This window comes from Caenorhabditis elegans, chromosome IV (assembly GCF_000002985.6).
Source record: "Caenorhabditis elegans chromosome IV".
Taxonomy (NCBI): Eukaryota; Metazoa; Nematoda; class Chromadorea; order Rhabditida; family Rhabditidae; genus Caenorhabditis; species Caenorhabditis elegans.
Genome location: NC_003282.8, coordinates 11704097 through 11730526, shown reverse-complemented (window position 1 = coordinate 11730526; position 26430 = coordinate 11704097). Strand labels below are relative to the sequence as shown.

Sequence of the window (26430 nt, the reverse complement as noted above, 5' to 3'; positions counted from 1 at the left end):
AATATTGTATAGTCTATATTGTATTGTATAAATAACATGAGTAATACAAAGTTATCAAAATATTTTGAATATTTTTATTGTTAAACTGTACAATTAATTATATCCTATTTAAATTTTAAATATATGTGGATATTTGGAAAGCTAACCTGTGTTTTTTGAGTTAAAAAATAATAAAAATAAAATCAAATAATTTTTCCAACGACCCATTGATGCATTGAAAAGAGCAGATAACCGAGAAAAAACTTTAAAATGAATATAGAATCATCAGAACAAATGATAATCCATTCAAACGGATTATCATAACCTTTCTCCGGTGCAAATGTACGTGATAGACGGGACAAAAATTATTGAAACATCTTGAAAATACTGTGAAGTTTATTCAATCTCAGAGAACACTTGAAAATTTTTGAGACGGAGGAAGTGCCTATTTTCGATTGTTAAACTTCTTTTTTATTTACCGTTTCAACGCACTTTGAATATAAATATTTTCTTCTTAAAAAAAGGAAAATTCCTAAAAACCATATTTTTATCGCTTGAAAGAATGTAGAATGTTACAATTTTTTCAAAACATAAATTGGAATTTTATAGTGATTTCTTTGTTCTACAAAACTGAATAAATCACTGGTTGGATGTCCAGGACGTAATTTTTTATTGGAATAATATTTCAAAAGTATAATGGGAAGTTTTGAATTTTTTTAAATATAAAGTCAGCTAATAAATAAAACGTTTATTTGTTTTGAAAAATATATACTAAAACTTTCATTTTTCTTGCAATTATTCGGAATTTGAGTTGACTCAAACTGGAATCGAAAATTGTAACTGAATTCCATTACATTTTTTTGGAATAGTTTTTAAAAGTGCAAAATGTTGTATTAAAAAATGAAGCGAGAACATTCATGCAAAATGAGTATTGATCAGTTATTTTTATTTTGAGAAAAAATATGTTTGAACGGAATGGATGTCTAAAAGTAAAAAAAAGAGAATTGAGATAACCAAAGAATCGAATCATCTGGTCGTGCTCTCTGTGTCAAGATTCCTTCCAAACCCCGCCACAAAATTGGTCTCTTCGGAATCCTTCTCTCTTCTGGATCGTCCACATCATTTAGACCCCTATTCAGAAGATCTCAGACTACTGCCCAACTTGGGATCTCCTAATTGAGATGTCAACTGACAGAAAATCGCCAGCCCATTTTTCTGTACTTTTTTGTGTGTCTCCAAAATGTTATGTGTCAAAGTTCAAAGAGCATGTTACGAGAAACTTTTATCTTGTAATGAGAACGATATAAAAAAATTGAAAATTGAGGGAAAATGGTACTCGGATCACTGGTGGCAAAAGCTTGAAAAAGGTCAGATGAAGGAAGAAAGAAGGAAAAATTAAGAAGACAATATGAGACCCATCGTTGATTTGTTTTTGTAAGTAGATATTCGTAATTTAACATTATTATCAAAAACTGATAATTGATAAACGTTTCTTGGAAACAATTAAGAGAATGAATAACAATTAAATAAGGAAAACATAATAATAAAGCCTATGGCAATCTATTGCGTAGCACTGTCAGGTTCACCATCGTATGTTGTTTGATAATTCGAATCGCATCGTCATGGCTCATTCCTTTTGTTGATTGTCCGTTTATCGTTGTCAATTGATCGCCGACCTATAATAATTTTTTTTCTACATCTTGCAAGCTGATCTATGACGTGACGCTGATTGATAAAAATTTTAAATTACAGCCCAGAAGGATCACCACCAGGCAGTGTACCTGAATCCCAGATCCGCAGTGCATAGCACTTGAAGAACGGATCGTCCTTTAATCCTTTTTTAAACCCACTAATAAGTGATTCCTAGTAAGATGTTCTACTTTTTAGTGGCCACTGCGGTATTAATTTATATACAAGTATGGATTCCTAAAAGTTAATAAATCAACACTAATGTCAAAAACCACTCGGTGGAGCTGTTTTCAGAAAATCTCAATTATTTGTGATGTCAACCTAGAAATCCAAAAAATTACCTGTAATCGTCCGTCGGCTTTAGCGGGCCCATCATCTGCAATTCTGAGCACAAAAAGTGGCATTGATCCGAACTCTTGCCCACCACGAATAGAGAAGCCAAACCCTTTGGTGCCACGCTCCAAAGTGACATCAATCAGATTTCCGTTCTGAACAAAATAAGATTAATTTCAAAAATTATTTAAAAAAATAAAAGAACACCGTCACCAAAGTGTTTGTGTGCAACATAGAAGTAACAAACATGCAAACATATGTGAAAATTCATTGGAAAAAAACTTGGACAAAACGAACCGCAGATGCTTTTCCATATCCAAAAGTTCCATTTCTTCAGAGTAGGTATCCATGACTGAAGAGCTTCGAAGGTGAGCCAATAGAGACTCTTGACTTGTACCACAATTTATCTGACGACACAAAACACGAAAAACTTAGGAAAATGTGAATAAAAATGGTAAAAAGACGGGGGACAAGTTGTGACACCGATAATTATTTGTGCGAAATTAAAAAAAAACACTTTTTGAATAGACAGATACTATGTGCTTGGACTATGGGAATTATGACACTATTTATAAATTTACAACTCACCATTGACATTCTATCATTAATAGAAAGCCCATCAAATGCAAGATATGATGGTGGTGGATGCTTCTCGTAAACCGATGGCGGTGGTGGCGGAAGTCCGTAATTTGATTCATAGTGCCCATTCATTGTGAAATTGCGACCCAACGTTGCAGAAACCATCGGAAGAACTGGTCCAGCTGTGTTTGGTGGAGCTATTGTCAATCGAACCGATAATCCAGAATCTTTGATGAGTGAGATTGTATCCGGATGGGATAGGCTGAGAATATCAATCCCGTTGACTGCAATCACTCGATCTCCAACAGAAAGCCTGCCACATCTAGCTGCGGGACTTCCAGGTTGTATTTGTCCGACTGTTGATCCGTTCTTGTGTTGAGAAGACATCAGAACAAATCCGAAACCATCATTCTCATTCCGATGAAGAAGAACATCATATGATCCAGATGGACCAGCTGAGTTGAGAGATCCACGTCGTGCTGGATCAGTTCGAGACGGTCGTCGCACTATCAACTTGACATGCTTGTTTTGAGCAGCAGCCTCGAGGAGGACAACAGCTTCAGAATGAGATGCACCTTCAACATTGTGTCCATCAATTTCGACAATTTCATCTCCTTCCTGCAATCGGCCATCTTCTTCCGCTGCCCCTCCTATCACAATTTGTCCAACCGATAGAGGGGTTTTGGATTCAACTCCACCAAGTAGCCGGAATCCAAAACCAACAGGTTTTCGAATCAATGAGACCGTTATGAGATCGGAAGGTTTTTGATTGTATTGGCTCAGTGGAATGTAGTTTGGAGTTGCGAAACCCAGTGTTGTTGAAGACGGTCGCATTCGACTTGCAGGTATAGCGCTGCTCATTCCTTCCCACTCTGATGTAACGGCTGGCTGCTAAAAATTAATATTTTATTGCAAAAAGTATTTTTGAAAAACAACTAACCCTCTGTAACGTGTTCCTCACATTCTGATCTTCTTCTGTTCTAGATGTCTGTCGTTCTGCTGGCGTCTTTGATCTTACAGGAAGCGGAGCAGCTGAATCCATCATATTCGTTTGTGGTTCTCCATATCTGAAGGCAGCAGACGGTGTTCTTGACCTAGTCTTCGGAGATCCTCTTTTAACAACAAGCTTCCCTCGATAACCGATTGGTCGTTCACGGAGCATGTCAACCAGTTGAGTGTGTGGAATAGGTCGAACATTTCTTCCGTCAAGTTCAACGATCGTATCACCTTCCATTAGATTTGGACACTGTGATGGGAACAAAATCTTCTTAATTCTTTGTCCATTCAAGTTATCGGCAATTGTGAATCCAAATCCTTCAGATCCTTTGAAGATATCAATTTCGTGAAGATCTCGACTCTTTGCAGCAGCATACACATTTTCAGTGACAATTCTGTTTGCCGGGTCGATAAACAGTTCATATCCTCTGCATACTTGAATATCGACAGCTTCATTGACCGGAATTGCTACAAATACGTCACAGGCTTCTTTTTGAGTGGCACCCAGCAAGAGTCGTCCATTGACTCGAACTAAAATATCACCACTTCGTAGCACTCCGTTTGCGGCGGCTGGACCTCCAGAAAGTACAGATTTCACCTAAAAAATTACAATTATTAAAAGATTCGATCTAGTTCCCTTGAATTTTTATGTTTTTTTTTCTATTTCCTTTTTTCCTAGTTTCACTCAATTTTCATTTCCCACAAATCTCGGAGCTGTGGCTCATTCATCCGTGTATCCTGCCATTCTCTCAGTCTCCCCAAATTTCTCCATTTTTTTTGCAAATGGAATGAAAATGGGTAAATGTAATGGACCGACGATGGCTTCAACAGAATCACGAAAAAAACACATTCACACAAACAATTTCATTCTATTCCTCTAAAAACAATGTTTTTCTTTCCAATTCCAAAATTTGAAATGCGTCGGCATTAAAAATTTGGATTCCAAAATAAAAATGAAAGAGGTCGAAAAATGGAAATTCTGTCTCGGAGAATTGTGTGTGTGGATGAACTCGGGGCGTCGCGGGGCTAAAAACACAAGAATACTAAAAAAAGCGAACGATTTGAACGAGCAAAAGAAGAAGAACAAAGAAGAAAAACTAGAGAGGGAAAGGATTCCTCCGGGACTCGTTCGGATCGAGCTGCGTAAATTCTTCAAGCTCCGCAAATTCGTCAAGCATTGAGAGAAGTATTCCGACTAAATTGAGAAAATGAACACTAATTCCTCAAAATGTTATAGGCAAAAGCTAATGGTTACATTTTCTTGGGAATGAGGGGACAAATTTTGAAGTAAAATGCTAAATTTATATTTCTTGCAAATTTCAGTCAAAGTATGGCAAGTTTCTAAAATATGGACTATTTGAGTAATTTGAAACTTAAAAGGCAACTAAAATAAAAAATACTATTTTTTTTAATTAAAAAAAAGATTTTGAAACGTTTTACTATGTTATTTGACAATTTTAGCAATGGAAATAGTTTAAAACCAAAGAGCGGTTTTAAACTATTTCCATGAATATCCATACTAACCTGAATAAACTCATCGCCTCGACTTGACGAATCATTTCCAATAAGTGTAAATCCTAGTCCTTTGGCTCCTTTCACTATCTTTGTTGATATCAATTCTCCACCTAATCTTGCTGGATCCGTCGTGAACAACGGATTCGAAGACCTGCTGAACATTTTCGAGTGATGATCATAGTCAGCGGAAGAAGTCGCCGTTTCTGGTGGATCTCCAAACTTTCGGTATCGTGTCGGCGAGCTATCAAAACCAGAGTCTCTAGGCGATGACGAGGATTTTAGTGTTCCACTCTGAAATATTTCAATTCAGATAATGATTACGTATTTGTTTTATAACTTACATTATAATGTGAATAAATATTATTATGATTATGGTTTGTAGACGATGGTAGAGTTCCATATTTGACAGGTTGATCTATTGTGGCAGATGATCCACCAAAACCGTACGGTCGTTCGTATTGCGTTTTTCGATTGATATGGCTGAAAATATAAATATTTGAAAATCATACTTTGTCCTTAATGAAAATTTCTAAATTAGTTGTCTAGGTTTTGTATCAGTGGTCATACTTTTTTGCCGATGATGTATGCTGAACAGCTTTCAACAAAAGAGCCCCTTCTTCACAATCATCTTCATTCTGATCTTCATCTTGTGATCGAAACGAAACAAAACCCTTGTGCCTATTACTTCCACCATCAAACGTTGTCTGTGTTGCAGTGGAATATCGAGAAGCAGGTGTATTGAATACGGTACTCGAACTAGTCGACGGAGCAAAGTAAATGACCGACGAAATTAGATCAGATCCCGTCGGATAGGATGAGGACATCATCCTGAGATTTGACTATTCAAAATATCACCCCTGACTAATAAGTGTAAGAGGCAAAAAGTCAAGAAAGCAAGAGCAAAAATGTTCGTATGAAGGTCCCCATCGACAAGAGCAAAAAAAAAAGAGAATTGACTTATGTAGAGACGCAGAGAGAAGAGTTTTGTGAAGAAGCCGTGGTGTGGGTGGAGCTCTCTTTCTTCCAAATTTGTATGCTCTAGATGTGCTGCTGATGATGATGATGAAAAAAATGGGAGTGGAGAAAAAGGGACACAGGATATGTATCGGATACATATGTACACTAAACAAGGTGCATATGACAAGAAGAAAAGAAGAGAGATGAAAAAGTGGTGAACCACAAGAGAACGGATCTGTACTTTTTCAATGAAGAGTTCGTACATATCTAGTTTTCCAGAAAAAAAGCCGTTTCGACTTTACTCTTAATTTTTTTTTCTTTTGAAATATTCAAAATAGTCTGAAATTCAGAAATACCACAAATGATTTTGAGCCAAACTGCGAATCCGAAATCCGCACAATCTGTAGGATTCTTTTTGCAGTTCTCTTATTGGAGGGAATTCAAACACACGGAAGGTATAGCAAAATTGAAAAATCAGGTTTTACGTTGGATGTTTCTTTTGGCTCTATTTTTTTTGTTTTTTTTTCTGTTTCTGCGACATTTTGAATTTCAAACTATGTTGGATGCTTTAAGCGTCAGTTCAAATAATTTAAAAACTTGGTTTTTTAAAGAAAAATTCCAATTTTTCTTGCAACTTTGTCATCGAGTATTTATTATTTGTTCAGTGTAGTACCGCCACGTGTCTCAACGAGCTAAGGGTGTTGTAGATTTATCAAAACTATGTCAATGTTGTGGAAAAATTATGAAATTTTGCTAGTCCACCTGTAAAAAATCCAGTCCTACAAAATTAAACATTTTTCCTATATTCTAAACATCTAAGATTGTAAGCGTGAGTCTTGAATTCGAACAAGAAAGAAAATGAAAAGGAATGTGTTCATCTCGAATAAGATAAGGCAACAAAAGCAAAATGCGACACTTTTGAAGAAGCATTGTGTGAGAGAGCAAGATATTTCGATTTTCTGAAGACGGAGCAGGAGAAGGGAAAGCATTGAAGACGATGTTAGAAGATAACCCAATTGAGGGTGGCAAGAAGAAGAAGACGTCGAAGAAGAAGAAGAAGTAGAGATTTTCACAACGAAGACAAAAATGAGAAAAAGCAGACTTCGGAAAGATTCCTTCAGAAATTTGACCCCAGAGTTGTTGTGTGAAAAGAATAAGAATAAGAAGAAGATGTGCAGTAGTTGAAGATTCGATTCATAGATTCAGTATATGTGTGCTATGATATGGGGTGTCACATATGAGAAAGAAGTAAACTTTATGTGGGATATCTAGGCTCCGAAAATCTAAAAGTGCGTGGGAAGGGGCTCCCCTCGAGTTTTTGGGATTTCCATGTCCTTGTGAATTTTTGGAATAGAAATACTCCCAATATTTCCTAGACCGGAAAACAACTCACTCCACATAAAATGTGCCATAATTCTGATCATCAACTTGCTCCCATCCAGGTGGCAGCTCTCTCGGATCGTCCCATGTTGTTGTTCCAGTGTTGTGGCTGAAAATTTTAATGCTTAGAAGAAAAAAGTCACCGAAATATAAAATGAACACACAAATTTTGAAATAAGAAAATGTTGGGAATTTCGAGATATCAATTTGAAAAAAAATATATCAACCTTTGCATTTGCTCAAGATTCTATTAGAACATAATACAACAATGTTTTTTTTTAACTAAAAACTTAGGGATTTTGATCTTTTATTCTAGGAATTGGAAAAATTTTCAACAATCTTAAGACAATTTCCAAATTTTGAAAATTTCGATAATTCGATATTTGCTGCATTTGCCGACAAGGCAGGCATATGTAGAATTATATTTTTTCAACAAAAAAACCTACTCAATGAAATACTTGTCCCCATTTTCCGTATAAGCCGTCTCCCAATTCGGTGGTAACAGTCCTTCCGATCCCATCAGCATCATATCGTCATCAGCATAACACTCGACAGGTCGTGGAGTTCCGTACAAATGACCTGAAATTATTTAAAAATGTTGAGATGAATGAACGTTGACATTGTCTGACTATTGTGGCAATGTTACTAAAACTATCGTCATAGATTAAAGAATTGACAGAAATAGATTTTTAGATGTAAAAGATGACGAAAAGACAAGAAAAAGTGTGAGAGAGAAAGAGAGGGGCGGCACTTATGAGGAGAATGAGTCAAAAAACAATAAAAAAAGACGGTCATGCCATCCGCATGACACACCGTAAGAAAGGACGGTTCAAAAAATAAATGCAAAAGTGCACAAGAGAAAGAATATGGGACCGCCGAGAGAGACATTTTCACACAAGAAAGTATGGTTTTGTGCCTATCACCTCACAATCTCTCGTTCTCTTTTCTTCCAATGCATCAATATTTGAATATCAATAAAATGTGCAAATGAGAGAAAAGAGGACAAGAATGAATGAAGAGGAATTGGTAAAGGTGGTTGTGAATACTGATAATGAGGAATTTGAAATTTTCCGTGTGTGGTCGATACTGATAAGAGACCCTTAATAACAACGTTTAATAAGGCACAACACTTGATGAAAAAATAGACTTATAGCTGGTAAAACTATTAGTAAGTGTTAAATGTTAATCTTTCAGATGCACATTAGAACAAGAGCTTTTACCGACTTGTTAAATAGAAGATGTTGTAGAATATCTGGCACAAAACTTAAATTACAATAGTTCAAGTTTTAATCTACTCGCACTGTAGAATCCATGAAATCCTAAAAAACAATACAACACGTATATGCAAAGGTATATGGGAGGTCGAGAAAACGAAGAGTCATCGAAAGAAGGTATCAATATGCGAAGAAGCATTGACTGCGATTGGAAGAGAGAAGAGGAGATGGGGATGGAGAGGTTGAGGTCGGACAAAACAAACAATTCATCAAAAAGTGTGAAAGAGAAAAGAGGCAAAATTTGTGAACAATACATGGATGTGATATAATAAAATGTACGGAGCGCAGCGAAAAAAGAAGAGAGCAGGAGAAGGTCGCAACAAGCATCGAAATGTTTCACGCGCATATAGATTACACCCAATTTCTCATTCCGACATAAGTCATTGGTGAGTCGACCTTGTTTGCTCGGAATATGTGAAGGTGAATCCCTTTGCACAAATGCCGTATTATTTTGGCGGACTTTAGTGCAAGTAGATTAAAGTTTAAATTTTGTAACTTAGAGTTCTATAGAAAATATTTTGTGAGAGCTCTGTCAGATGCAGTTATCAATAAATAATATTTGAAACCAAAGATTTCTGAAAAAAAGTATGCCACGGGCAGGATTCGAACCTGCGATGGGTTTAACCCCATGAGCGCATCCCACAAGCTCACGCCTTGACCACTCGGCCACCGTGGCGGTGATTCTGAAAATAGCGCAGCTACAATTTATGATGCATGTAACAGATCACTGTAACTGGATACAGGTTATATAAAAGAAGTGACCAAAATAGTGACCATAATAGTGACCAAAAATTAAACAAAACGTGTGGTCCAGCTAAAAATTAAGATTTTCAGCTTTTTTCGAGATTCTGTACTTCTGGATAGATGGGGACTAATTTATATCGACTTTACAGAGCAACCACACTAAATTAATAATTGAATATATTTGCATGTAAACAGTCAGGAATAGGTTGCAAATCCTTTCTGCGTAACGGATTGCCGATTTGTTCATTGTCGGAAGAGAGGGGGACACTCATTCAAATGTGAGATAACAATCATCATGGCAGAGAGAAGGGACACTACGGACAGGCCAAAAACTTTTCTACAGTGTCACAGAGGGGTTAACAAACATAACAACATACGCTCGACTGAACGACGGGAGAGGGACATGAACGGACGTGAAGGATGTTGGAGAAGAAGTGGGAGGGGATGGATGCGTAGAAGTAGTAGTAGTTGTTATAGTAGTAGAACATTGAGAAAAAGAGAAACAAATATCCAAGGATCGGTGACTGTCCGACACACTCATTTGCTGTATTTCTGTGTGGATATACATACGTCCGATCGTCGTGTTCCGGAAACGATTTAGAGAGTGAGAAGAAAATGAAGAAGAAAAAGAAGACATATGAACTTTTCCGTGTGTTTCTTTTGTAGATAGAGTAAAAGCAATTTGTATCATGAGAAATACTACTGGTGCCCGGTAAAAAAAACAAGAAAATCTGGCGAGAAGATAGGGAAACGAACAGAAATGCCTGACGCTGAAATCTTGTTAGAGTTGGATGAAAGGAATGGACGATTAAAATCTTTACAAAACAGCAAACTTTTGGGAAAGGAATTTTGAATCAGGACCAAGACATAATGTTTGGTTCCAATATGGAAAGTGCAAGGAAAGTGGAGAGTTGACGAAGTGTGGAAATAAACAATTTGGGAAGGACTTGTATAAACTCTCATGGAAATTATTTATATTCGAAGGTGGACGATTTGGTTTTAAATATGTGCTTAAGGACTAGAGAACTTAAAATCGAATTAACGAAAATCGAAATAACGAAAATCGAATTTTCGGCAATTTCTTTAATTTCAAAACTCGCTAATTGTCGGAAATTAAAAGTAACATTGCTAGACTTTTTTGAGTTGAAGTGTGGGAATGTATTTTTTCGCAAAGTATTATTTCGAGCTCAAAAATGTTCAAACTTCAAAGGTTTATATTTTTCCAAATTAACTAACGGAACACTAGAAAAGAATTTTTAAAACTTCCAATAGTCAAAATGTTTCGTTTTTGGTAAACATTGAAATTGTGGCAAGCCGGAATTTTCAAAAACAAAGTACCGAAATTGACGACAATCGGAAATTCGATCGGAAATTTTTTATAACCGCGCATCTCTCTGTTCTGGATGACACCACTATTGCAAATTTTTATACTTAAAATAATTTATAAAACAGTAATCTCGAGATTTGAATATACAAGAATTAGCAAATGAACAAAAAACCTTCGGGAATTGAATCAACCTAATTTACATATGTACAGTATCCCTTTTTCCAATATCTTACAAATCGGAAATGGCATTAATTTCATTCTATTTCTCCTCGATTAACGGTTACCTTTCATCATCATCGTTTTTTCTTTTTGCATCGAATTCGATGAGGGCACGTCCTCGGATTGTGTTCGTCGCAATTTGGCGGCTAACAATAAGCGACGGACACGCTGCATTTTGCTAGTGATGATTCCGAAACAATTCCGATTTGACAACAGTAGTTATAATAACAATAGTATAATTATAGTGTCGTTTGAAAATAGTAGCCGATTTGTTTAGTTTGTTTAATTTCCAATTCACACGTGATGGAACATAATGGAGCAAAAACCAGAAATTGTGTAGGCGGAGATGTTTTGGAAGGGAACTTTCTTTTTGCTTCAAAAACTAATTTTTGTTTTGAAACATTTCCCATTCCGGAAAAAAGACACCAGCAAGAATAGGCGGTTCCATTTTCTTTTTTGCATGGAAAAAACACAATGGTTATCCCAGAGACACAGACATTGGTCTTTCCCATAACTTCATTTCCAACAGGAAAAAACCCCACGAACCTTTCGGTCAAAAATGAGAAGTCTCCACCTACTCCTCCCCCTACTTCTTTTCACTTTTTGTCAAATGACTAGCTCGCACCTCTCACTTTTTTGGTGTTTTCTGCCAAAAAGTAAAAGTTGGTCATTGAAAATGACAAGAGACAATGTGAGTTGAAGAGACGCAGTGATGGGTGAAATCTTATCAAAACTTTCTGATTGCGGGACGCCCGTCGTTAGCCGTTTTTTTTGGTAGTGTTATTGTTGGCAACTGTTTTGAGATGAGAGAGTGAAAGAGATTGGTGATTTGAAAACTTGAAAACAGGTCTCGCATAGAAAGTTATGATAGTCATAAGTTTTCAAGACATGATTCGGAAAGTTTTATGCTTATCAGAGGTGTGTGATGAGAAATCTTGTATCGAAGAGATATGGTTCGAATTCTGAGAGCTAGTAACAATGGTTTTGGCTGAAGCCATAAGAATTGAACATAACTGTGAAACTCTGTCAATTAGACAACAAACCAAAATAAAACCAGCCAACCAATTTCAGTAAAGAACATTTTCAGTAATTTTCGAAAATAAAAAATGGTCTGGTGCCTGTATCACCAAATTTTTCGATAAACAATATATTTTAAAACTATGGCAACAAGTTTATTTTTTGGTATCAGTCGTAGCTGTAGAAGACTTTGAAAATTAATCAATTTCCTTATCAGTCACCTCCGTTGCTCTATTTTGAAATTTTGTAGCTCAGCTAGTCTTAATCTTAAGTTGATCAAATGTTTTTAAATTCAGAGAAGAAGAAGAAAGATTCGACCTAAATTTTACAAGTTGAACACTTTTGCATAAAACAAAACAAAATAAAAAACTATGGACCCCGTCTTTCTGAAAATTTGGGAAATACAGTCTGTTACGAAAATCATAGTAAACTCTCATTTACAACTAAAAGAATTTAGACCTGAATGTCAAAACGCCAGTTTTGCATCTCTATTTCAATAACAATCCTCATCATCATTATGCCCTTTCAACTTCCATTTTCGGACTTACTGTCAAAACTAGTACTGGTTCAGGGTACTTGACCGAAAAATGGCATTGTTTTGACAAGGACGCAAATAGGCAGGCAACGACACCAGTAAAGAAAAAAAACGAAAAAAAAACTTCAGGATTCAACTTTTGCTGCTAACTCCTTGTCTTCTCCGAGAATTTAGTTCAAACAGGGATTAAGCAGAGAAAGTGTAGGGCGAGAATAAGAAGGATGCGAAAAAGTAAGAAGAAGAATAGAAACGAAACAGAAAAGAATGGAAGAAGCCACTATGAGATTGAATTAACGAAATTGAATCGAATCTGTGGGGGCATCACCAAGTCTTCTCTTTCCGAAATGGAATGAAGAGGAGCCAAAAACAATAGTCAAGTTTACTGCTACTTGTCACATGGATATTGGTGGGCTCCGATGACAAGTGAGCATGATATATGCATTTTCTCAAGGCGGACATATGGATGAAAAATGATCTGGGAAGGCAGATCCGTTGAGAAAGAATTTTCAAATTTTAGGGTGCACTTTTTACACATGCAAAGAATGTAATCCACTCCAATTTTGGTGAGAGAGGTGAATGAACCATTGTGTCAGGTAAGAGAGAAAGAGAGAGGGACAACGGAAGGAGAAAGATGCAAAATGAGCGGAATGGGACTGTGTTTTGTCACGAAATAGTGTTATGAAGCAGGAGACGTAGAGGGTACAGTCCTCCATTTGAGGACATACCAAGATTGCGTAAGAGGGTAGACGAGGACTGTGAGGTAGAAAACAGGTAAGTGAGTGTGATGAGAAGGTAATAGGGGATATAAGAGATCGCAGACAAAGACAGATGGAGCTATTGAAGCGGTGGAAATAAGAAATAAGAAATTCTTAAGACAGGTGCCGAAAAAGGCTACCAGGTGGCTGGATTTTACGGAGATTCGCGAGCAAGTAAAACCGTGAAGCAGCGGTTTTCTTTTATGATAATAAGCGTAAAATAGTTGAACATGGAGAAAAGAGGTTACCTTGATATGTACCATTTTCGAGCAAGTCACCACTGTCGAGAAGCTTATTAAAATCATCTACAGACACAAATCGATAGTGTTCTCCATCAACTTCACCTTCTCGTGGAGGTCGAGTTGTGTCTGAAAATGGTCACTTTGAAATTGAAATTTGTTTTAACTTCAATACTTGTCCCTCCATAATAATCTTTTAGATCAATAACAGGAAGAGATGTTCGTTTGGAAAGAAATGCAGGTTTTAGTGAATGTTTTGGTAAAGGCGAACCGAACATTTTAACACTTCCACTGGTGGCCAGCTTCGGACCCTCCCCCACCTTGTGATGATCCCCTAGATCCTAAATCACCTAATTTAATGGGGCGGATGTCTAGGTTTCTCTAGATCACACACTATTTCATCTCAATGATACTCCCTGTGGGCAGCTGCTAGTGCCATTGAAAACAATGAGGTTTTGAGGAATGAAACTTATAAGTATTAAATCCAATCTAGTTAGTTTCAGATCAACTTTTTTTGTAACTCACAAGGAACTGTCTTCTGATATAAATTTTCTCGAATGATAGTCTGAAGTTCACCAGATGATTTTCTATCGGCCAGTAGTTCACAAATATCATCGGTAATTGCTCCAGCTGGTAGAATTTCAATCGCAATTTGATCATGTTCTCTCATCATATCTTCCAATATCCTATTCACTTCAGATCTTACCATTCCTGATACTTTTCTGAAAATTTAAATAATAAAAAAAGAAATGTTCTAGAAAACCTACATGTTCTCAATTGTTAAAAGAATATCGTTAGGATGAACAATTCCAATTAAATCATCACGTCGCACAATATCAATCAGAATGAGTCGTCCAATTGAGGCTCCGCCATGTACTGTAAACGGGGTGATGACGTCTCGAGATGAAGAGTTTCCAGAGTCCGAATGGCAAGAAGATGTCGTGGAAATATGATGATGTTCACTGGCAATACGGATCAGTCGACGAGCAGCAAGTCCGGATGGCACTAGAATATTAAAAATTATTTTCAGTCTTTTTTTGGCTATTTCCTGATTTTTGGTTTTTTTTTCAAAAATGATCTTTCTTGACTTACAATGATTTTTTTTGCTTTAGTTGTTAAATTTTTATTCGGAACCCAAACAAAAAAAAATTTTAAGACAGTCTTGATGAATATTAAAAAATTAGGTATTAACGTGTGCTCCTACTGTGTTTCTTTTGACAGTGAAAGTATTCAACTAGTAAAATTTAGGTTACATTTTTATCTTTAGAAATAATCGAAATATGAAATCTCAGAGTATAGAAATGTAGGTGTAATACTAATAGGGAGCATATTGTATTATATCTATCTATGTTTGAAAAAAAAACTCACTAAAGAATTAAAAACTTTTCAACCACACAATAACTAAAAGCTCTGTTTTATATTTCACTGTAAACTGAACTTTGAAATGCATGGAATATTCAAACTTTAAACTTCTTCGTTAAACTCAATATCTTTCTTGAAGGTCATAAATGATTGAATAACTCACGTTTGTCAGTGGAATCTAGTGAAGTGCTTGGGCTGCTCGTGCAATCGAGCATTTCTTGAAGAGTGGCCTGAAAACTTGGGATAGTGAGGGGAGGAATTCAGAAGGACGACGAACAAGTGGTTGGGAAGAGCCTTCCACTACTTCACTAATCCTTTTTTCTTGCGAATAAACAATGGGAAGTGGTTTTGAAATGAGTTTTATTTTGGGGTGGAGCCGTTAGACATGAAACAAATCAAAACAAACCTGAAGCTTTTCAATTTCCAATGTGAAATCATCCTTTTCTTCATCTCCAATTTTCAGGCAAAGTTCTGAAATTAATAATCTTGATGTTTATGGACTAAACTCTCAATCTCACCAGCTGTTTTGTCGGTCATCTTTTTAGTCGTGGGTTCATTAAGAGAATGTCGAGTTGGAATGTCTTCTCTGCAACGAAAATGAATTACTATCTTCAAAGTTCGGAATGGCCCATGAGAAAGGGGACCGCATAAATTTTGCGAAAACAAATAAATATTTATTACGAAACAACCGTTTGTGTGTCGGCGACCTCAAGAGAACCCGAAGGAGAGCAAGGGACAAGCAAAAGATGAGAAAGAGTGCAGTGTGAATATGAATAAGGCGCTGTCGAAATGACAAATTAATAATGAGTCAGAGATTGGAAATTGGAAGAAGAATAAATAAGAAGAAGTGCGCGCAGATTTTTCAGAAAGTTTAGCACTGTCAGGTGACAACAAGATATTTGCGCAAAATGTATTGAAAAGTATAGCGCAAAACGAGCAAGAAAAACCGAAAAATGAAGTCTTCGACTAAAAAAATTTCGCGCGCCCTATTTTGAACTCAATTTGAACAGAAACAAAACAAATCGTGTAATGTTTTGGAAGTTCGAAGATATTATTGATAAAAGAAAAAAATGAAAAAAGCGAAAAAAAATTGAATTGTTCCATGTAGTGTCTTAAAGAGGTATGTGGAAGACTAGCAGGGATGCAATACTGTTTATCGATCGACTAAACCGAGGGGCAACTCTAACACGCGTGCAGTGTACCCACCACCATTTGGCCTACATGAATTGCGGGAAATGTAGTGTGTTGTATATATTTTAGTGCGGTCACACCTGTTGTTTTCTACGGGTATCACTCAATAAATTTTGTTACTAAAAGAGACATGAAAAATATTTAAACTCTATTTTTTAGTAAAAACTGGTGTTTCTAATAAAAATTCAACTAAATAATATAAGTAAGTTTTCAATACATATTTATAATGAATTAGATAAAATTGAAATATACATGTTAACTTAATAATTTTAGAGTCATGATTACTGTAGCACTTTAAAACTTTCTAGTAATAAATTAGAAAATTTAGACAATATTTTGAAAAGAATAACATTACTTTAGCGAAAATACTTGCCACTTTCGAAAATTTGAAATTCGTCAAAAATCCCACTTTCGTTCGAAAAGCCGTGAGTCATTGCACCTGGGAAACTCGATTCCCTTCTTTCTTAATGTTGGAAAATTTTTGAATTTAAAAATAAAATACAACTATTAGGAGCTATAGTTTCAGGACAGTCGGAAAATTTTCAATTTGGTCCAGAAGGTTCGAGTTGACCGTCGGCAAGCCTAGAGCATTTTCTTGCGAGGCGCAAAAAAGCTGAATGTGATATTTGGAGAACAAACATACACTTTGCCGTTACGGCACGCACTTTTGCTTCTCGCCGATAATATGGTGAACGGTTTTCTCATAAAGCGTTAAATCCTCTGCGGATAGAAAAAGAAAGGGAGACAGGTCAATTTTGTAACATACTAATGGTAAACGCACCGAGACGACAGCGCTGGTCAGGCTCATATAATTCGTCAAGTTCTTCTTCTTCTTCTCCGATTTCTACACAAACTTCCGAAAGTTTTCAACATCTGCCACGCATCTGGCATGTTGTGCTGCAGCAGTCACCACAGAATCACAGTGATGACAGCGACTTTAGAAACAAAAATGAAGGACAAGAAGTAGAAGAAGGGGACGGCTGTTTGCAATTTGTACTCGAGGGAATCAGCTGGAGATTCGTAGTTACGAGAACACAACGAAAAAGACACACATTAATCCTGAGAAATGCAAAAATTTGATTGATGCTGAGAAGAGACAAAGGCGAAACAGGGAAAATCATGCTTCCAAAATATAGTTGAAGTTCTCTACAGAGAACTCCTATAGGAACCTTTATGTAGGTAGATCACATTATTTACTGAATTCTCAATATTCATGAAAACACACAAATGCCTACCTTTGTGCCTACATGATTTGCCGCGCGCTTTTGCAGATACTTTGGTCCAATGTAAAAACGTTGATCCCTTGGATGCTCTTAACTCCCTAGTTTCCTCACATTTTTAAATACCATTATTACTTTGACGACTTAGATCTCGGTTCATTGTGCAGATATCAAAAAAATATTCAACAACTAAGATTGTAGTGAAAGAAATAAATTGCATTAATTTTAATATTTTTGATAGAACAAAAGCCAACCGAAATATGAGCAGCCAAAGTTGAACAATTGTGGTGTAAATCTACTGGTAAGAATACGGTATTCGTTTTGATCCAATTTTTGAAAAGTTCCAGCAACTACAAAATGTAATTAGCTAAAATTTTAACATTGTGAATTTTGAAAATCTGACAGATTTTTTTTATTTTAGTCTTATTTTCCCTATTAGTCTTGTACACTATTATTTTCAAGGTATGAAATTTTTAAAAGTTCTTAAATAGAAAAAATCAACATATATATGTATATATTTTACCAATTGGCCACTTTTTGATAAAACAAAAATTGCCGAGAAATATCAATGTTGAGAAAAGGGGGTATAAAACTATTAGATAAAATACGGTAGTTGAAAATATTCAATGTAATAAAAATACCAACCTACTTGCCACATTTTCTACTATGCAAAACACACAGTGGCAATGCTTACAAACATTATTCTTCAGACCACAAAAAATGACTGATGGTGTGATAAGAGCTTGCCGCGCGGCAGAAAAAAATGGTCAAAATGAGTGTGATCGACCGGATTTGTTGGTCAACAGACGTCCATGTTCTGAGAGCACACAGAAATCATAGAGACCGAGGGGCGATGACAATCGTTTTTCGGCGCTTTTGGGTGAGAAGTGAACATTTTTCTTAGCGTCGTTCGTTCGTTTTCTCGGTCTCTCACACAATCGCCGCACATTCACACAACACAGACACTTACACATACAGAAAACGGTTCGGAAAGACTGAATAGATTGGGGCCAATTTCTGGAATGAAAAAGGATTGACCCTGAACTAAAGTCGAATTAGCTATGCATTCTCGTATGTGTCTAAGGGTGACAGATTGACTAAGAGAACAAAATTGATTAAAGTGCACTTTTTGGAATTGAAGGATGAAGAAGAAGCAAGAGTGAACTGTTCGAAATTCTTCAAAGGCGGAGTACCGAAATCTTAGACTTTATTTTTTAGGCCCAAAATGACTCAAAACTACCGAATTTCGTAATGAGACGTTTTGAAAAATTCTTTTTAAAAAAGTTATGGTGGTTCAAAGTTCGGGAAAAGGGCACATTTTCTTTTGCGTCTAAAAAAGCAAAGTTTCCGATTTCGGTAATCCACCTTTAAAGTGTCTGAAAATTAATTGATCGATTTTGAAAAGGGTAGCCTACTTCAATTTAAAAAGGTGCATTTTAAAATATTCAAACAATTGCCAAGAACGCTAATATTTTTTTGAAATAAAAAACACTAAAAAAGGGGAAGGACGAGAGAGCGGTGAGCTGTCAAGGGAAATTGGGGATAAATGATTGAATGGGGTCTTTCCCTCTCTCGTCATCCGAGTTCCTGTTCCTTTTCTCTCATTTTTTGCCTAAAATAGAAGAGTATTCATTCATTCAATTCTCTTCTACCGTAAAGAAAAAGTTGCGAATAGAACAATTAAATAAAAGAAAATGGATGAGATTGAAATGTAGAAGATTTTTCGATCGCAAATAAAAAGGAACGGACGTTTACCCGAAATGAACATCAAATTTGCATTTGAGACAGGTTCTTTTATTCATTAAAAAAAAGAGAAGAATTGGATGAAGAAATAAAAAAACCAGAAGATGGGACATGAAGATTTGTGTGTAAAAGTTAAATGTGTTTTCGTGATCAGTCGGGAGAAGTACGCATCATTGAAGAAATATGGTCAGTTTTCCAATAAAGTTCTGGTTTTCTTATTGGAATTGTGTTGGAATTCAATGTTTTTTAGTCCAACCTACTTATAATAAAGTGTTCTTAAAAGCTTAAAGGTTGTATAAATAAAGTCTGTTTTTGATGTTAGTTTATCATATTTCCTTTATTTATTTGTATTCCACTTTGTTGCACATTTTGAAAGAGCAATAGGAAAATCTATAATCTGAAATCTTTCTCAAAATACATAGTTCAATTCAATAGTTTTCTAGACGATTAAAAGCTGAAACGTGTGTGGCATATGTGTGTTACTTTTTTTAAACGATATTCGTATTTACTTTCAGAACAAACAAAATTTGAAAATTTAGGAGTGTTTTTTGAAAGAGGGTCAAGGAACTTGTTTAGACAACTTCAAAAGGTCATAATTTTGCTGAACCGGCTACGGTAACACTTTTTAAAACAAAAATTACTACGCAGGTATTTTTTTATTTTGAATGAAATCTGCTGAATAGTCGAAAAATGTACAGGTGATCGGCTAAACATGTAAAAATATTTTCCCTTCCCGATGAAAATAAAAATGAAAATGAGATGTCAGGCAAACATGCGGGGTAATATTTATTGGGTGAAGAGGAGCATTCATTTCATTTCTTTCTTAATATCCAACTTTTGTTCGAAATCAGAGATGATACAAAAGAGATAGGATTGAATGAAAAGAGATATCAGACACTGACACAAAGTCCATTTATCTTTTGTCGCAAGGCGAATGGGGTGCCATCACAATCATCTGTCTGTCCGTTCTTCACTAATTGTGTGAAGAGGAGGCTCCGCAGCACAGGAGAGCACTCATGAAAACGGAGAAAAAGATGAAAGTGATGGAAAGATTGAAGAGAATGAGCAACAAAATGAGCATTTTGATGATGAGTATCTAATCAAATACTATGTTAAACCTTGTTTAACACGATTCTGCACAAAAACTATCAATTCTTGATGTTATTGATGATGAAAAGTATTCAGATTTTCGCGATTTTTCTTTAAGTACTGTCAATAATCAGTTTTAGTACGGTAAAGAAGGTTTTGTATTATTCGGATATGCTGAAATAACACAAAAAAAACGATCAAGAATGAAAATTCCATCACCTAAAAATGGGACTTTCAATTCTTGTTAATCTCACTCTTTGAGTTTCCTTCAAAATGAGAACTGCAATACTAATGAACGAGTCGCCCCGCCCACATTTGAACCAATCAAACGGACTGTGCACAGGTCGAAAATGGGCCTGACTTCTAATTTCAGAAAAAATTTAAACAGGGAGGTTAGGAAAAATTGGGAAAACACTATTTGTAAATTGGATATGTTTGGTGGTATATTAAAATATTTCAATTCTTTTAGACTAAAATGCGTATCTTCAAACTGCTTAAAATGTGCCTATGTCATAGAAAATGTTAAACTACCAAAAAAAAAAAACTAACTAGTTTTTAATGGGCTGAAATTTCTCGAGAAGTTTTGTTTTAATCCCGAAACAGAAATTAAAACTCTGTTTCAAAGACTATTGATTTGTTTTTGAAAGAATTTTTAAGTAGGACAATTTTGTAATTAAAAAAAGCTCGGGAATAACAGTTCCAGCGAAAAAAATTGACTACGAATGTTCTTCAAAGTCTATAATTTTGGCAATTAGAGGACAGTTTTCTCAATTATAGCTTTTTTTGTTACAAGAAATAATTGACAAAATGCAGCAAAACAAGAATGAAAGAGCAAGAGTTGTGTTTTTCGTACAGTATCCGGAGAGCAACGTAACAATCACAAGACATATAGAGATCAAATGGCTTTCTAATCCACCATAATCCCATGAAAAGGATGAACCTTGGGAGACGAAGGTCATTTTGCCATTTGACACCTCGAACTATTATAGTAATAAAGCATCTTTAGTCGGGAAATGGAAGAGCTTATTTGCAATCTGATTTGATTTCTCTTCATTATTTCTCTAATTCTCACTTTCTCTATCACTCTCTCCAACTTCCTTAATTATCCGCAAACAAAAGCACGAAAAGAGTTTGAGCATTGAGCGCAGAGCACACTCATAGGCCGGAAACTGAGGGGGAGAACCATATGTGGAAAGAGAAGCTTGATAAACAAGATAACTAGGCGAAAGAATAGAAAGAAGAAAGTATACATTTGAATGTACAGTTCTAAGAAGATGAATAGGAATAATAATATGTACAAGAGGGAGGGGAGGAATAAGAAATGAGAGAAAATTGAACGGTATAGATAATGTGAGGATAATAGCGGCAACAATTCAAGAGAATAATGACACTGATGCCACGCAAAGAATTGAAGAAATAACGGGTGATTTGATGAATTTGCAAGATGATTAAATAAACGGGAATTTTATTTGAAATTAAACAGATGTTGTAGTACTACTACTTGCAAGATTAAATATATCACTTCTAATCTTACCCGACAGTTAATTGAAAAAAACCATTTGGCACGTATGCTTCCCAGTTCTTTTTCTATTTTTTCTAATTTCTATTGTTCTTGCTCCTTTTTTTGAATTTTGATAAAGAAAAAGGCTCCTAAAAGTGTTTTTCTTTCAAAAATACAAAACAAAATTTAAAATATATACTTTTAAAAAAGTTTTGAACAAAATTCTCGTCAAAAATTTGTTGCATGACCGGCAAAGTCTAGAATTTTTCAAGCGCGACAGAAGGCAAATTTGCAAATTTGCCGCACAATCCTGGATTGGGCCAATCTAGCTCTTGCTGTCAGTTTTTGAGCTGGGTTCTCAGAAAGATCTTATAAGCTATATAGAACAAACTTGCATTCAATGATGAGAATATGGTGAGATTATGATGGAATACCAAATTGAATTTATCCGATACTTCTCCAAAGGAAAATGCATCAGTCAGAATATACAGATTGAGGTAAGACTCGCATAAAAAAAAACGACGAGGCAACTGACTTTTTGGAGAAGATAATATGCTTACTTACTTAGTACTTACTTAGTATTTTTTTTTACTTTTTGTAAGAAACGACAACAAAAACTAAATATGTCCGAAACTTTATTTTGGCGATACAAAAAGGACATCAAGTTTAAAGAAATGAACAATTTTCTCTGGCTCCGTCTGCATGAAGAGTCTTCAAATGAAGTACATACGACTCTTAAAGTCAGCTGCAACCGAGACGCAGTCCTGAAGGATTTGATCAGATGCAGCGTCAGGAAGAGAATACGCTGAAATAATAACAAGGTTAAAGTGTCAAAATGAGCATATAACTAACATTCATCATCGACGCTTGGAGCATGTGACTTCTTTCCTTTTCCACTTCCAGTTCTCACGTTGAGCAAAGAAGCAAGTGATGAAGAGAGCGAGTTGGTGTCACAGTCATTGTTGTCGGCAAGACCGCTGAAAATTTAAACATTTGAAATCATTCTGAAATTTAAAAAATTACAGCTTTCTCTTGATGTGACAGCGGGCACGAGTAGCAACCAAATCAGCATAGTAAACTGGAGTTGGGATGGAGACCGAACGAGTACAACGACCATATGTATGGCACATTCCATAAGTGATGTTTTGAATTTCATCAGCAGTGAACTTGCATTCATCCAGAAGAACGTGATATCTCGCAGGGCGAGAAGTTCCCTGTACTCCATAGTGAGAGCATAGGTAGAAATCAAATCCTTCGGGAGAGACGATTCCAGTGTCGACAGTGGTACCAGGTGGAACATTCTTTGCCTTTCCAACCATGTCGTTCGGGAACTTGCAGAAGATGCGAGCATGATGTCTTTTTTGAACAACGATGTAGGTTATTGGTGGACGGAAGTCTTCAGCAATTGCCAGGCAAGCCGTACGGATTGATTGAATCTCTTCGCGGAGAACTTCAGAGAATTGTCCTTCAGACACTCCATCACGATAGACAATGATACGAGCTGGCTTTTGCTTGGTATGTCTGAAAAATGAGTATGACTAGAAGATTTTAAAAAAATCGATTACCTGTAGAAAGTAATGATTCTCTCACGAATTGCATCCAGCAAGTAGACAACCGATTCACGACATTTCTTCTGCACCTTCACATTTGCACCATACGATTGTGGAAGCAAGTCAACGTTTGCAACGATCTGAAATTCTAGTTAAGCATTCAAAACTTGTTGAGTCAACTTACAGCTGCAACTGATGGCATATTCATACGCATTTCAGCTTGAGTTGGATGAGTAACGTCAATTCCAACAACCATGGTCGGTTGATCAACAAGATATTTGTTAGTGATTTGATCAGCAACAATACGACTATTGATTCCTCCCATTTTCATGTTGAGCTTGAGAATAATGTTGGCACAAGTCGCTGGAGTTGGACGGCTCACATTCTTCATGAGCACGCATTGGGACATAATTCCGTGAACAATGTCAGATTGTTCCTTCACAGTCACTGAAATAAAACGTTTATTTCAGATTTCAAAAAAAGCCAGCGAATCTTACTGTAGATGTCCGAGTTTTTGGACTGGAGAACTACAATGATGCAATCACAAACTGTATTAGTCACACGATATTCATCAGCAATCTCAGTGAAGAGAGTGCAAACATCTTCCTTTGATCTACCGTACTTCACCAGATCCGGCCAACGCGGGAAATTCATTCCCATTGCGGTAGCCTTCATTGTTAAAGATTGGCAGAATGTCTGGAGCGATGTCTGATCACGTGGATCCACAAGAGCAATCATTGAGTAACTGCGACAAGTGGCAGGCATGTAAAGTGTCTGATGATCCATAGACCATGATCCGTCCTTCGGGAACACCACTGGATTAATTGAACGATTATTTCCTCCGAACATGATTGGTGGTGGCTGGATGACACGAGCACTTGTTTCAATCATTTGAGAAGAGACTGCTACTCCGAATTCTTTGAGGAAAGGATCAGTACCAAACGATGCTTGAGCAGCCAATTGCTTGATCCGATCTTCCCGTTGAGTAGCGTCAACAGCTGCAGCCTGAAAAATATAATCTTGACAATCAGAAGTTTTCAAAAATACTGACCTTGATGATGGCACTGGTCTGTTTTTCAGTCATCTTTTTGTTGTACTTTTGAGGAGAATCAATCAAACAATGTTCCATTGGCAGGAAGATGTTACGAGTGGGTGGTCCGACATGGAGACATGGAAGTTTTGGATACTTGAGTGGTCCGTACTTCTCGGAGAAGTAGTCAGCAACCGAGCACACAACTTGTCGTCCTTCCTCATCGATTCCTTGGAACCTGGAAACAATAAAAATTCTTGTTCATTGCTTGACAAGCTTGTTTAACTTACATCAACTTGTCAGCTGGCAATTGAAGACTGTTCACTTTGTAGACACGAATTGCATTTGGGCGATGAGTGGCACGAATCTTCATTCCACGAATCGAATCTCCAAAGATACGAGTCTCAAAGCTCGACAATTGGGTATCACGGCTCAACGTATCCATTGTGAAAGTAAGACCATTTCCACCAAAGTCGTCACGAACGTTAGCTCCAGGCGGTCCACGATTACCAAAGTTCTGGTAGCTGCCTCCTCTTGCACCACCTCGTCCACCACGATATCCTCCCGGTGCTCCCGGTCCACGTGGATTGTTGCGATTCGGCTTTGATGTTCTTTCATTCAAAACGTCACACATAAACTGAAGAACAGTAATACGTGTCTTGTAGAATGCCGTATGTGCCACATCAATGTTCAGAAGAGGACGGTAGTTGCTCGCAATGTGGGCACTTGAGAAGAAACCAGTCCACATTTCTTTTCCTCCTTCCAAATCAAGAGCTTGTCCGGCAGCCGTTGGAATACGGTAGCAAGACGATTTCCAGGTGTAGAAATTGGCAGAATTCTTGAGAAGTGGACAGGTCAATGATTGGCGGCAAATAATATCCAAAATCTGGATCGGAGTGAGGACACGCTCATCCAAATTATTGGTACGAGTACGTTGCATCTCAAGCAAAACAGGCCCAACATTCTGAATCGAAATTGCACATCGAGTACGATCACGGTTATCCTTCGGAAGAGTAGCTTCACAGTCAAGACGAACAGATCCTTGATCATCCGGGAATTCGAGACGAGCGACAGTATATAGCTGGTGAGCTCCATCATATGCCAATGCAAACTTATTGTGGAAGATGTTAGGATGATCTGACACAGCTTTCCAAAAAATGATACGCATTTCGTCTCTGAAAAAAAAATTTGAAACTCTTGTCTGCTGATTTAAAACCAACTTGTCCAATTTTCTACATCCTGGATGATGAACTTCAACGTGATACTGAACTACAACCATTTTCGGATTCTTCAGGTCGACGGCAAAGAAGTTAGATTTCACTGGAATCTTTCGTCCGATAGTTCCAAGTCCTGGTCTGGCAACCACCTCGCGCATGTTGAGACAGGCCAATTCCTGAAAAACTTAAATTAGAAACAATATCTTCTCTCAAAAGACCACAAACCGATAAAAGAAGAGGGCTCAAGTCACGTGGCGAGTCAGAATTGTAAGACACAGAACCTTGATCATCGACAGGAGGTGATAAAGATCCATTGGATGAGAGTGGTGACGCTTGTCCTGACGCTGGACGAGATGTTATTGGTGGTGACAGTGAACCAGATCCTGAGATCCCTGTAAAAGGGGTGTACTCTTGGTAGAAATAAAAGTTGGGTTATTTTGGGAACCCACTATATAGTTACTTTGCGATAGGCTTAGGTTTAGGCTTAGCACTTTAAGATAGCAGGTTCACACAATGAAATTTTCTCGCAACTTCAGAATAAAAGACGATTATTTATGTTCCACGAATAAAAAATATTGTTTCGTCGAATCAATTTTTCTACTAGTTGTTCACAAGTGGATGCAAAAATCTTTCCGTAAAGCTAATCTGAAGCGTCTGAAATGTTACCTGAACTAGTCAGCGTGTTGTTATCCACAAAATTTGTCGCATTCCTTCTTGACATTTCAGATTCTTTAAGAGAGCTCGTACTGAAACAAATCAGAGTTTTATTCCAAAAACGCGCCGATTCCAACTCACCTTTTGTAGAGCGTTTTCCGGAAAAGAAAAATCACAAACTGAATTGATCGTTCTCTTGTTTCTCCTCTCCCTAACCTTTTGAGATTTTATCAGCACGTGTTGAATTTTCAAGTTTGACACGTTAAATCTAATGTTTAATATAACCTTTAAAAGTTCATTTAGTTAAATTAAAACCATTTAAATATTTGAATTTC

General features: G+C 36.6%; 2 protein-coding genes and 15 non-coding genes across 22 annotated transcripts; 5 read left to right on the top strand and 12 right to left on the bottom strand.

Moving 5' to 3' along the window:
* Nucleotides 1–1245: 1245 nt before the first annotated feature.
* Nucleotides 1246–15488, bottom strand: magi-1 (the record flags this gene model as incomplete). 5 transcript variants are annotated; one of them, NM_001383205.1, is made up of 15 exons in its annotated part: nt 1247–1655; nt 2010–2156; nt 2299–2408; nt 2590–3471; nt 3521–4174; nt 5101–5382; nt 5433–5571; nt 7442–7537; nt 7875–8007; nt 13548–13667; nt 14064–14260; nt 14306–14543; nt 15064–15130; nt 15307–15371; nt 15419–15478. In NM_001383205.1, the coding sequence occupies 14 exons, from the start codon at nt 15435–15437 to the stop codon at nt 2144–2146; spliced, it is 3015 nt and encodes a 1004-aa protein (NP_001370254.1). In that variant the 3' UTR covers nt 1247–1655; nt 2010–2143. The 5 variants fall into 5 exon arrangements, with proteins under 5 accessions (NP_001255581.1, NP_001370254.1, NP_001255577.1 ...); NM_001268648.3 differs by lacking the exon at nt 2299–2408 and having other exon boundaries at nt 15419–15488; NM_001268650.4 differs by lacking the exons at nt 2299–2408; nt 13548–13667; nt 14064–14260; ... (2 more) ...; nt 15307–15371; nt 15419–15478 and adding an exon at nt 11058–11404 and having other exon boundaries at nt 1255–1655.
* On the bottom strand, nt 4429–4574 carry K01A6.18. The gene has a single exon (NR_056696.1). It is a non-coding gene; the product is annotated as an Unclassified non-coding RNA K01A6.18 (non-coding RNA).
* Nucleotides 8361–8434, bottom strand: mir-8207. Its single transcript, NR_131611.1, has one exon. It is a non-coding gene; the product is annotated as a pre-microRNA mir-8207 (primary transcript).
* K01A6.14 lies at nt 8950–9099 on the bottom strand. Its single transcript, NR_056695.1, has one exon. It is a non-coding gene; the product is annotated as an Unclassified non-coding RNA K01A6.14 (non-coding RNA).
* Nucleotides 9291–9378, bottom strand: K01A6.t1. The gene has a single exon. It is a non-coding gene; the product is annotated as a tRNA-His (tRNA).
* K01A6.17 lies at nt 11452–11662 on the top strand. Its single transcript, NR_056693.1, has one exon. It is a non-coding gene; the product is annotated as an Unclassified non-coding RNA K01A6.17 (non-coding RNA).
* On the bottom strand, nt 11519–11662 carry K01A6.16. Its single transcript, NR_056694.1, has one exon. It is a non-coding gene; the product is annotated as an Unclassified non-coding RNA K01A6.16 (non-coding RNA).
* K01A6.9 lies at nt 13164–13304 on the bottom strand. Its single transcript, NR_056692.1, has one exon. It is a non-coding gene; the product is annotated as an Unclassified non-coding RNA K01A6.9 (non-coding RNA).
* On the top strand, nt 13168–13308 carry K01A6.11. The gene has a single exon (NR_056691.1). It is a non-coding gene; the product is annotated as an Unclassified non-coding RNA K01A6.11 (non-coding RNA).
* Nucleotides 13826–14002, bottom strand: K01A6.20. The gene has a single exon (NR_056690.1). It is a non-coding gene; the product is annotated as an Unclassified non-coding RNA K01A6.20 (non-coding RNA).
* A 1516-nt stretch (nt 15489–17004) lies between the features above and the next one.
* On the top strand, nt 17005–17153 carry K01A6.21. Its single transcript, NR_056689.1, has one exon. It is a non-coding gene; the product is annotated as an Unclassified non-coding RNA K01A6.21 (non-coding RNA).
* An 829-nt stretch (nt 17154–17982) lies between these two features.
* K01A6.15 lies at nt 17983–18129 on the bottom strand. Its single transcript, NR_056688.1, has one exon. It is a non-coding gene; the product is annotated as an Unclassified non-coding RNA K01A6.15 (non-coding RNA).
* A 62-nt stretch (nt 18130–18191) lies between these two features.
* K01A6.19 lies at nt 18192–18333 on the bottom strand. Its single transcript, NR_056687.1, has one exon. It is a non-coding gene; the product is annotated as an Unclassified non-coding RNA K01A6.19 (non-coding RNA).
* Nucleotides 18334–19043: 710 nt separating this feature from the next.
* On the top strand, nt 19044–19102 carry K01A6.10. The gene has a single exon (NR_056686.1). It is a non-coding gene; the product is annotated as an Unclassified non-coding RNA K01A6.10 (non-coding RNA).
* K01A6.13 lies at nt 19044–19102 on the bottom strand. Its single transcript, NR_056685.1, has one exon. It is a non-coding gene; the product is annotated as an Unclassified non-coding RNA K01A6.13 (non-coding RNA).
* Nucleotides 19103–19882: 780 nt separating this feature from the next.
* Nucleotides 19883–20028, top strand: K01A6.12. Its single transcript, NR_056684.1, has one exon. It is a non-coding gene; the product is annotated as an Unclassified non-coding RNA K01A6.12 (non-coding RNA).
* A 2234-nt stretch (nt 20029–22262) lies between these two features.
* alg-3 (Argonaute (plant)-Like Gene) lies at nt 22263–26281 on the bottom strand. 2 transcript variants are annotated; one of them, NM_069816.3, is made up of 12 exons: nt 26237–26281; nt 26108–26187; nt 25667–25833; nt 25445–25617; nt 24515–25399; nt 24246–24462; nt 23692–24199; nt 23379–23641; nt 23210–23334; nt 22668–23165; nt 22497–22621; nt 22268–22449 (listed from the first exon to the last, which is right to left on the bottom strand). In NM_069816.3, the coding sequence occupies exons 2-12, from the start codon at nt 26160–26162 to the stop codon at nt 22358–22360; spliced, it is 3108 nt and encodes a 1035-aa protein (NP_502217.1). In that variant the 5' UTR covers nt 26163–26187; nt 26237–26281; the 3' UTR covers nt 22268–22357. The 2 variants fall into 2 exon arrangements, with proteins under 2 accessions (NP_502218.1, NP_502217.1); NM_069817.5 differs by lacking the exon at nt 26237–26281 and having other exon boundaries at nt 22263–22449; nt 25667–25824; nt 26108–26174.
* Nucleotides 26282–26430: the final 149 nt, after the last annotated feature.

Bases quoted from the DNA above. Each gene is read 5' to 3' on its own strand.
- alg-3 (NM_069816.3), bottom strand. From the start codon at position 26,162: ATGTCAAGAAGGAATGCGACAAATTTTGTGGATAACAACACGCTGACT. The intron at 24,200-24,245 runs GTCAGTATTTTT...TATATTTTTCAG, and splicing joins AGACCAGTGCCATCATCAAG to GCTGCAGCTGTTGACGCTAC. The intron at 22,450-22,496 runs GTTAGTTATATG...TTATTATTTCAG, and splicing joins TCCAAGCGTCGATGATGAAT to CGTATTCTCTTCCTGACGCT.